General features: G+C 44.2%; 1 protein-coding gene across 3 annotated transcripts in view; it reads right to left on the minus strand.

Annotated features, from left to right (window-relative positions):
* Positions 1-10350, minus strand: part of LOC103917264 (histone H2B 5-like) — an 18886-nt gene extending 8536 nt beyond the window's left edge. Inside the window, exons 1-2 of one of the 3 annotated variants that reach the window (XM_009324380.1) lie at positions 10169-10215; positions 5424-5605 (exon numbers count right to left, since the gene is read on the minus strand). Coding sequence is in view for 1 of the 3 variants with exons in the window: in XM_009324378.1 (XP_009322653.1) it covers positions 10169-10244 (76 nt within the window). In the remaining 2 variants the exon portion in view is untranslated. Of the gene's footprint in view, positions 1-5423; positions 5606-10168 lie in introns of all 3 variants that reach the window. The other 2 variants (XM_009324381.1, XM_009324378.1) reach the window with 2 other exon arrangements.
* Positions 10351-10372: the final 22 nt, after the last annotated feature.

Here is a 10372-nt window from a genome sequence, read left to right on the forward strand (position 1 = left end):
CCTGGCTGGAGGCAGGGCCCCTCTAGTCCTCATCATAGTATTCGTTTCTCATTTCCTGCAAATGGGAGTCAGAAGTTTCTTCATTAAGATCAGAAGTAAGATTGGCCCTTCTACTCTGTCTGGGGAACTGCCCACTGGAAACTGGAGCAGCAATTTTCCTGGAAGAACTCAGAGAGGATAGGTCCTAGTCCCCACCTGTACGGACCAATATCTAGGCTATTAGGAGTCAGCGTTCTTTTGCTCAAGAGAGAGGATATAAAGGGTACACACCACGGGGCACCCTATGGTTTTACCTGCGTGACCATGGAGAGGACATGAGGAAGTGGGATGGAAAACCTACCTCAGCCCTAGAGGCACAGGCACGTGAGTTGCAAGGGAAAACAATCACAAAAGGGGGTTCTTCCAAAGAAGATCTGGCTTTAATCCTACACGTCAAGAAACGTAAAGTTAAATTAGCTGCCGGTTTTTGTTTTACTCTCTCTGAAACACAAAGAAGGGCAACAAATTAGGGAATGTTTCACCGGAAGGAAAAGGCTTTCTAATGGCTTCATCTGCTCCAAAATGCTTGTACGAGCACAGACAGCAGATCTGGTAAACACAGTTTACAAAGAATTTGCTCATCCAACAGGTGCCATTAAGTAGTAATAACTGAGAAAACAAGCAGATATTTTATGGTTATTTGGTAGCAAGCTGTGCCTTAGGTAGTAAGGCAGACCAGAAGCATGATGAGTCACTGTGAGACATCAGTGATGCTGCCTCATGTGCAAAAACTGATAGTCATATTTTGGACTGGAAAGAATTTTTCTCTCGGTATGTTGTCTAGCATGTGATGATGAGGTAATATTTGCTTTCTTCTGAAGTAATGAGGAGAATTTCCTAGAATAAGGTAAACTAGTCTGAAATGTCTGATTTCTTCCAATGGTGGAGGGGTGCAGAGATCAGTTTTGGGATCCCAGGTCTCCTCCCAGGTAATCCAGTATCAATAATAGGGCCCCATCCCCAATCCCACATGCTCTGCTGCATTTTATATGACTGCTCCTGTAAAGTTATCATTTAAATGGCTAACTTTTAACCTCGGATACACACACGCAATTCTTCTAGTGAAGAGATTCATGCTTGCGTACTGGACCATGAAAATATGTTAAAACTGAAGATGCCCCCTCCTCCTTAACATAGAAAGAAATGGTACAAACTTACTCCCTGACACAGATACACTATGTTCAAAGTGATCTTTAGATATCTTTAGAAGAAATACAAGCAGAGCAGAGCACTGAGATACACTGGCGTCCTAGCCCTCTGACTGATCCTTATCATTGCCTGGGAGTTCAGTACAGGATACTCCCTACAGTAATCTTACCTTTTCTCTTCTTTTCTTTTCTAGCATTTCCACTTATGATTTTAGAAAACACATTTTTAATCACCAGAAACAGCTGTAATTTCTTGTGCACTTCTGCCCAAGCTGCAAATACTTCTCAGGGTTGTGGGGTTATCAATCAGAGATGCTTATGTACAAAGTAAGGAGCAGGACCCTAGATCAGAGCTCTCTGCAGAGAAGATACATTGAATTTTTAAAGAAAAGAAAATCTTATCCATGAGTCAAGCAGAACAACAGAGACACAGTGCTGCAAGAAGAATGACTGTCAGGAGGCTAAATACTGCTGTCCTCACTCTGATTAAGGAGCGCCTGAAGTCAATGGAGGTTTAACTTGGGTCTGAAATGACAAATACGATGTTTAGAGATGCTTAGCACCAACAGCTGACATTGATTTCCACTGGAATCCAGGAGGCTCAGTACTTTATAAAAATCAGACTCCACATTTTACCAGAGTTTTGTTACTGTGAATAAATAACTGAGTACTTAAAGAAGCTTTAGTGTGACTTTTATCTGATCTTTATAAGAGCACTCATTAGCTACTTGCTTTGGAATCTCTCTGATCTACACGCCTGACCAACAGGACCTAATAAATGCAAAGAGGAGAAATAATGTTTTCTATAGCTCAATACCCGTTCGATGTTTAAGAGAGTACACCCAGCATCTGCTACAATTACACTCCAGTCAGCTTTCCCACAGAGTGCCAGGGTTTAAGAGAAATGTGTATTATCCCAACCACCCTCGGAAAGCCCTCAGTACAAACACAGTCCAAAAGAGAACACAGCCAGACTCACTCCCTTCCTGGGGTTTTACCAATAAGTCAAAACCTTAACACAACATAAACTTCAGCACAAGCTTCCTCTCCAAGTTTCACAGTCATCAGGATTTGCTTCTTTTGCCACAAATCCTTTCCATAAGCAACAGGCTTCTGTTCCCTTCATATCCCACTTCAACTCAGCTGGACCCCCTGGGGGTCAACCTGTCAGCAGCAACTCTGCGCCTTGGTGCACGGTTTAGCTCCTGTCCTTAGACTAATTCAGTAAAGTTGCTCTGAAGGCAGGGAGAAGTCAGAGCCTGCTAACTGCTTACAGGCAGATGATCTCCAGCTGACCTGGAGCAATCCTGCTGGGCAGGAGAAGCAAGCGAGGCATCACAGCAGCTCAGCTACTCAGCAGCATCGCAAGCTGTACAAATCTTGGCAATTTGCAAAGTACAGATGATCGGAAATGGGTATGAGAACAAAAAATCACAGGTTACTGGGGTCTGTAATACTAATGACCCATTACTACAACCCATAAGTGTTTTGCTTATTCCATGACATCCTATGCTACTGAAAATAAAAAGCATAGATTCAAAATAAATTGCTCTGTGCCTAACAAAAATGAAAATCGCTTGATCTTTGACCTCATCATTTCAGTTTCTCTGGAAAAGCAGAAGACCATATACTTACTTAGTCTGCTGTATCTAAATAACTCCTACTACAATGGAGCCATGGTCTCTAAAATAGTAATGATAATAAACCTAAAGAACTGCTATGGCATTTAAGCAAACTATTTTTATGGATTTTATGGAGTAACGGAGAATTATCAAAATCCTAGACTATTTTCCTTGGTGCTGAAAAAGGCATCCATTAAAAATGTACTAATTCAGCCATGGCCAAAAACATGAAAAGCTACAGCCCAACACCTGCAGGCCATAAGGGGAAAGTGGGTGGGAAAGGGAGAAGCAGCAGCCCCAGGAAATGCTAGCTGCTTCTGAGTTGAGGCAGGAGTTACGTGTGAACCAACGCAGACACATGTGGCACCTCTTCCTCCCACATGCTCTATCCCCAGGTTTCAGTACGTTTCTGTGACCTTTTCCAGTGCTACAGATAATTTGTGTAGCAAAAAGAAACAAAAGCAGGGATCATACCCCAAACTCTGGCCATACCACGTTGACTGGGAGTAATATGTACGGATAGAAAACCATGCCAAAGCAGAAAGCTATATTCCCAAATTAGACCAGATCAATTAGATCAGACCAAGGTCATTAAGGCTTTTAAGAGTGATGTGATGGGTACATCACAACGTAAGTATTACCATGTCCTCAATGACAGGGGTGAAACAACCCCAGCAAAACTTTTTAACAACCTTCATGCCACGTATATGGGTCTAATGCACATATGTGCAGCAGACCTGGGCAGTGAGCACCACCAACTCTCCTCCTATGTGCGGAGAAAGAGCCAGGCGAGGGCGTGATGTGTGCAGCTGTAATAAATCATGACTGACATTCTTTCTAAATGAGAGTCTGTAACTTCAATCATCGTTTCCCAGTTACATTACCCACATTTCAGCAAGTCCTGAAAATGATTTAAAAAAAAAATAGTGGAAAGCGTGCAATTAATGAGAAAGTCAGGAATACGTGAAAGCTGCTTTATCATGGCTGTAAAGCGTGGGTGCCTGGGAACATGGAGTGTAAATGCAGGAGCCGTGGGTACCACATGGCTACATCCAAAAGGACTGCGTGCCATGTCACAAGCTAAAGGGCAGCGAGTGGCACAGAGTCAGATTTCATTGCTACAGGATACTGAAAATATTGTAATGTGTGTATTAGTAATTAATTTGGCACAGTGACAGCAATTTTACTGTAAAATGGAGATGCGTGACTATTACTGGAGCCTGCGGGGAAACAAAGATAAATGTCCTTCCCCAGATCTCACATCATCCAATAACCAGATCAGGAATACAATCCAGGACTGCTGACACCTTTCTCTGCTGCAGCCACTAGATCACATTACCACAGGCGGAAAGTCCTCCGAGCGTTAGAGGTCATTTTCTGTACAAAGCAGGAAAATGGAGAGCCTGTTAGATAGAAGGAGAGGAGAAAAGCATGGCTGGGACAGCTCCACCTAAGAGGGAGCTGTCTACTCTCCAGAAATAGATAGGGGTGAGCACTAAGGACACAAGAGTTATTGAAGGTAAAAGTAAACTCTGGCACAAGAACTGACAATAAACCATTTTAAAATGTTCATGGATAAATTTACGCTGGAGATGAGAAGGAACCTCACTTACATCCTTACTTGGAAGTGGGAGGATGAGGGCAACAGAGGAGGGGAGAAAGAGGAAGAAACCCATACGTTCCATAGTTCAAAGAACAAAACCAGATTTAAAAAAAAAAATAAAATTTTAGGATATGGCTCTGGCAATAGCAAGTAACAGCTCTACATTAACCAGGCAATGTCCTTCTGTTCTATGTTGCTGTGCTACTGAAGAATTGTTATCAAAATGCACAGAGGTCCTTCACTTTGCACTTCTCTTTCCTTTATTCTTTTCTTTATTGTTCCTTCCTTCTTTCTCTCACACCCATTACAAATGCCAGGAGGTTCAAAGCCCCAGCAGGTTTGCTGCCACCTGGTCCCGTCCAACATGTGATATTTGTACAGAGACTAACACATTACTTTGTACAGCCATGGCGTTGAAAAGCTTGCAGTTCTCCAGAAACATTGAAAAAAATGGCTTTCAGGCCAGGTTAGCCCATGCCCAAATGCCACATCATACAAATTGCCTGTGAATGGTGTTTTAATTTAGCTCTAATTTGTGATAGCATCATTATCACATGGACTTAGTGTGCTAGTCACTATACTGATACAAGCTAAAAAAGGCCATCTCCCTTCCAGAGAAATCAAAGCATAATTAGGGATACATCAATATTTGCATCAGGCAGGGGTGCAAAGAGCCCTCTGCTGAAGACTCAGTTGCAACCACCAGACCAACAGTGAAGAAAATGGGGGTTGCTGGACAAAATGACAGCTCCAAAATGCCAGTGGTCCTGTCTGGTCAGTAGCAATCAGAACAATTAAATGTAAGGCTTGCTTTTCAAAACACAGAAGGGTTTTCAAAGGCAGCAGGTTTAAAATGCCAGTGGAGTGCCACGTTATCTGTACCATACTGTTATTTTTAACCATCCATGGCCCCATCCTCCTACACTCATTTTCCTCCTGAGGCTTCCACACCTTTAGTTTCCGCACTGCTACAGTCTCCCAACATGTTTCTTCCTCAGATGAAGTACTCGCCCTTTGCTCTTCTTCCTCCCTGCTGGTGCCTCTCTCAGCACGCACCCTCCTCAGAGCTCGTTAGTGCCTCTGCTTCAAGAAGCACATCTTTGCGGGTGACTCCTGAGTCCTTATCTTGAGTTGTGCCCCAGTTATCAGGCAGGTGCAATCAATAAGAAGGACGATCAGAGCTGGGCTGAAGACTTACAGTGCAGGAGAGGAGAGAGCATGGGATTAATTCTGGCGTGGGAGAAAGAGAAAGGTGTGACAGGAACGGCGAGACAGCTGCAGCATCCATACCTGCTATTCTGCAATGCATTTTAAAGCTTACACACATCAAGAATGGAAATATCCCATATTTATATTGGGTACGGCCAGACAGCTCGTTCCTGATGGGATGCTCCCTGCCTCCTGTCTTGTAGCACCCCACTTGTTACTCAGTCGTTTTCCAGGTGCCACAGAGGACCCAAAGAGGACTTCTCCCTTTCTGTCAACATGGCAGCAGCTTCCCTACCCTTCCTTCATCCACATTTGTCAATGGTTCACTTCAGTTCTTTTGCTTTTCCCCTTTCCTTCCCATTCCTTGATTCTGCCTGCCCTTGTGACAGAGAAACGAGGAGGCTCTTATCAAATGCTTTCCCTGGCCCTCCTTCAAACTAAGATTTCTCTTTAAGTGCTGAGCTCCAGTGCGGTCTCAGCTGTTCCTTCCTCTCTACCCTCCCTGTACCTCATGTCAACAATTTTTTCTGCAAAAATGTCACACGTTTTTCTGCTCAAGCTTCCTCTCACTTTCCAGGGTAACTCATGTCCTCTTTGTAACTCCCAATAACCTTCCTGGAGGTGCACTGCCAGTTCTTCCTACCCCTTCTTCCATTGCCTCCTGCGCACGCTGTATTTATTGTATTGCCACCTTCGTGTTTTTTTCTCATTCTTATCTTCTCGTCTTCTTTTGTTTAGTATTTTCTGCTTGACAAATATCAGTCTACTACATACAATCTCTCTCCTCACAAGAGACAGGGTCACACAGGTTATATGGAGAAATTTTATGTGCCCAAAAACATGTCCATTTTTCCTGACTCCGTCTAATATAAACATTGCCTCTGCTGACAAAACTTTGCCCTCTTAAATCCTTGATCATAGTGGCTACAACCCCCCAGTTTCTTCCTCAGCGCACACCTCCTGCAATAATTACCTGGGGGATGGTCCTCTACCTTCAGCTGATGCATCTCAACTCTCCAGGCAGCACATCTCATGTCAGAGATGAGTCCTCTGCAAATGGAAACTCTCTTCCCTGATCCTGGGGTAAATGCCAGTTTTTAACAAATAACACAGAAAACCTTATTGCAATGGACCACCTGTGTATTTTCACCAAATTAAGAAAAAAACCCTGTTCTATAAGAAGTTTTAAGGCTGGTTTGAAAGATAAACAATCCCCCCGACAGATCATAACTTCAAGAAGGTCGGTGAAATAATGTGACAAGGGTGGTGATTAACTCACCACAAAGGAAAATGTTGAGTTGATGTAGGTGGCATATAAAATCCCCCCCTCTCTTTATGAGTCAGGTAAGCTGCCAGAAAGCGGAGGTGGAATCCGTGGGATGGAGCTGTTTTCATTCCAGCCAGTTAGTACTATGCTTTTTTGAAAGACAAAAAAAAAAAGTTTAATTATTAAATCAGATTTTTTTAAAACTAAGAGTCTTATTTAAATAGCAAAATCTAACATTTGCCCTTGATCCCCAGTGATGCTGTTTGTAGTCAGTGGTAGTCAAGGGGAAATATTATTAAACAACTCCACCCCCACCTCCTGAGGTTAATGTAGCATTTTTTGGTTATGCATCTATTCTTCCATCTCCCACCCAATGCATACGATCCTACAGTCTCCTCTCCCTCTGGCTCCAGAGAAAAAGGGAAGCTGATGAGCCGAGATCCCAGCCTCGCCCCACACAGAGCCCTTTTTCAGAGGCAGAGCTTAGCTCTGACCAGGAGAAAAGCATTTCTCTCCCAATAGCTGCACAAAAGTGGCTTAACAAATGTATAAAACAAAACAATTGGCAAAAAAGAAAAGCATTTTGTGGGGTCTTATTTTGGATCAGTCCAGGATTGTCGTCTATTCTATTCAAATAGATGGTGGTGTCCCTTATCTAAAATCATAGAGTTTTCGTTACCAAAATCAGAAAATTAGAAATGTGAAGAAAACGCCATTAGTTCCTTGGGTTCAGGGGGCTTACAATCCTCCTCTGGTACTGTCAGTGGGGGCACAATAACTCGTCTGTTCACGGTGCAGCCTGAGCGAGCCGCTTTCTCAAGTTCACTGCTGAATTTAGGAACATTTCCCACATACTTAATTCTTCAGTCTACCCGATACGTGTGTTTGAGGATGGGCAGGAGCAGTGTATTTCAGCTGATGACAAAGGGACGCAATAGGATCAGACTATCAACATAAGAAGTCATTATTTTGTTTCAGCTGGAGAATGGAAGATCTAGAGTGGAGCAGAGACATATGTATGCACACATATATGTGTAAATATAAGTCAGGAGAAAGGATGGAGGAGGACAATGACCAAAGGAACAGCGTGGAGAAAAAATGTCAAGAGGAAGGTAGAGTAAGGCAGTGAACTGAGGTGAGATGTCAGAAAGGAGACAGAAAGACAAAGTATAAAAAACGGGACAGAAGAAGAGAAATGAAAATACGGAAGGCGAGGATACATGAAAGGGGACAAAAATGAGAGAAAAGGTGTGAGTGGACAAAAAGCGGAGAGAAGGGGGAAGGTAAAGTAACCAGCACAATGTTTGGCAAGACAGAAATACTGAAGCATAAATAAGACAGAGAAGAGAGACGCGGAGGGTCATAAGAAGAAAAGACCTTGCACAGCAGAGAAAATGTGAAATAAGCAGTTGGTGATAAAAAAATCACCTGCCACAACAGCACTTCTGAGAGTCATAGGTGAGAGGTGTTGCTGCCCCAATGAGGGACAGTATCAAGCCCTGGAAAGTGACAGGCTAAACCCAAGGAGAACAAAGGATGAGGCCAGGAGAAGACAAACCATACCCTTGTACTAGGTTGCTGCCTTTTGTCTAAAATAGAAATCATGAATGTCATTGAAATTGCCACTTACACGTTACATCTGAAGCTTTAAAAAACCTTTTTTTTTCCCAATACAGTCCATCTTCTTCCTTCTTCTCTCCCAATGTTGGATTAAATTAATTACTGTACACTCCACAGTTATACCTCCCTGACAGGAAAGAAAACCCCAGACACCATTACGCCTACAGCAGACCTTGCTCTCTGGCTCCCTTTGCATATAGAGGCTTCTGTAGAAATATTTTAGTAGACAAAGCTAGATTTCCTGCAGCTCCAAAATCACCATGATAGAGTTGGGTATCATTAGCAGGATGAGGAAAGAAAGAGGAAGCAAACAGGGGTGCATGCTCAGGGAAAAGGCTTTTTTTGTTTTCATAATTAGGAAATCTTACCAGTATAGAAGGAAAAAATTGCTGCTGGTAAATAATCTGTCACTCCTTTGCAGATTGAATAATAGGAACAAAAGAAGGAGGTGTGCGAAGTACATTCATATTATCAGATTCTTTCTGTTATTAACATGTGTTCAATGTAATAAAAACATAATCAGGAAAATAACACACTGTAACAAAAATACTGTGGAGGCTATAGAGTAAAAACACCAGGAAGATCAAACAGCATTCCCAGGGTAGCACCAGCCTGAGAAACCAGAGCTTTATTAGTAGTAACAGGAGCAACATATGGAGATGAATGAAACCGTGTTTGTAAATGTGATATGCAATTGCACACTCTCGCTTGGCTTCCCTTTTTCACAATCTGACTCAGCCTCCACATGGCTCCACTCCCCCATCTTTTGATTCATAAATTCTTGATCTCAAAAAATAAAGAGTTACAAAGACAGCATGCAAAGGGCATGAGATGACGTGAAATAGGAGGACACTGGCGAGCGCAGGACGTGCCGTCAGTCACCAGCCTGCAAACGGACAAATCTGCTGGAGAAAAGCAGCAGAGCCAGGGCCATCCCCTCCAGGGGCTCGCCGGAGGACACCGCGCAGCAAACCACGGCTCGTCTCCGTTGCGCTAGAGGCATGCGCTGAGGTAGACAAATCTATTGCAAAATTGTATAATATTGCTTATGCTGCACGGCAGCTGCTCCATTAGGCAGTCCCTGCATCGCCAAACCCAGAAGATGGGACATGCGAGGAATGAGAAATAAAAGGGTTTCTTATGGCACATACTCCCTGTATTTCTTAAGCTATGAAAAAGAGATCAGGGTTAACAACAAGCCGTGCAAAACACAATGAACGGTGCATGAGCAATGGTGTACAGCCCTATACGCTTACTAAATAATTAACAAATATACACAGTGTGACATAGAGGTGTCTACACACAGGAACGACCCCTTCCCTGCGGGCCTGGGTTCCCGAGCGCGTGTGTGGTGAGGCTGTAGGCAGAGCAGCCCAGAGCAGGTACCCCGGGCTGGACTGCAGCCCCCAGCCCTGCCACCGCCTTGCCCGGGCTCAGGCACGTGCTTCAGCCCCCGGTTAACCGGAGCGCAATTAGCTCCGGCGATACGGTGCCTGCGCTTACAGCAAAGCACAGGCAAGGCTGCCGCCATGTCTCTGTATTTGTCAAGCCCGGAGCACAACGAAGCCCTGATCCTGCGGGGCTGAGGATCCGGCCACAACGCACGCTACCGCTACCCACACACGGCATTACGGTATAGGCTGTATAACAAATAGCATACTTAGACAGCGCAATCCCCGCTGCAGACTATTCCGGTGTGCAATGCATATAGCAGAGGGCGGCACAGACTGCACCATGAACAGCCAGCACAGTATGGAGGATCTTGCCTGCTAGGCGTCTGGACTCCTTCGCAGGCGAGCTCCAGGCGCCGGCGCGGCGCAGGTCAGGCGCACGCCGGGCGCGGCGGCGGGGCTGGGGGGTTGCT

The sequence above is a fragment of the Pygoscelis adeliae genome, unplaced genomic scaffold (genome assembly GCF_000699105.1).
Source record: "Pygoscelis adeliae isolate BGI_AS28 unplaced genomic scaffold, ASM69910v1 Scaffold315, whole genome shotgun sequence".
Classification (NCBI taxonomy): domain Eukaryota; kingdom Metazoa; phylum Chordata; class Aves; order Sphenisciformes; family Spheniscidae; genus Pygoscelis; species Pygoscelis adeliae.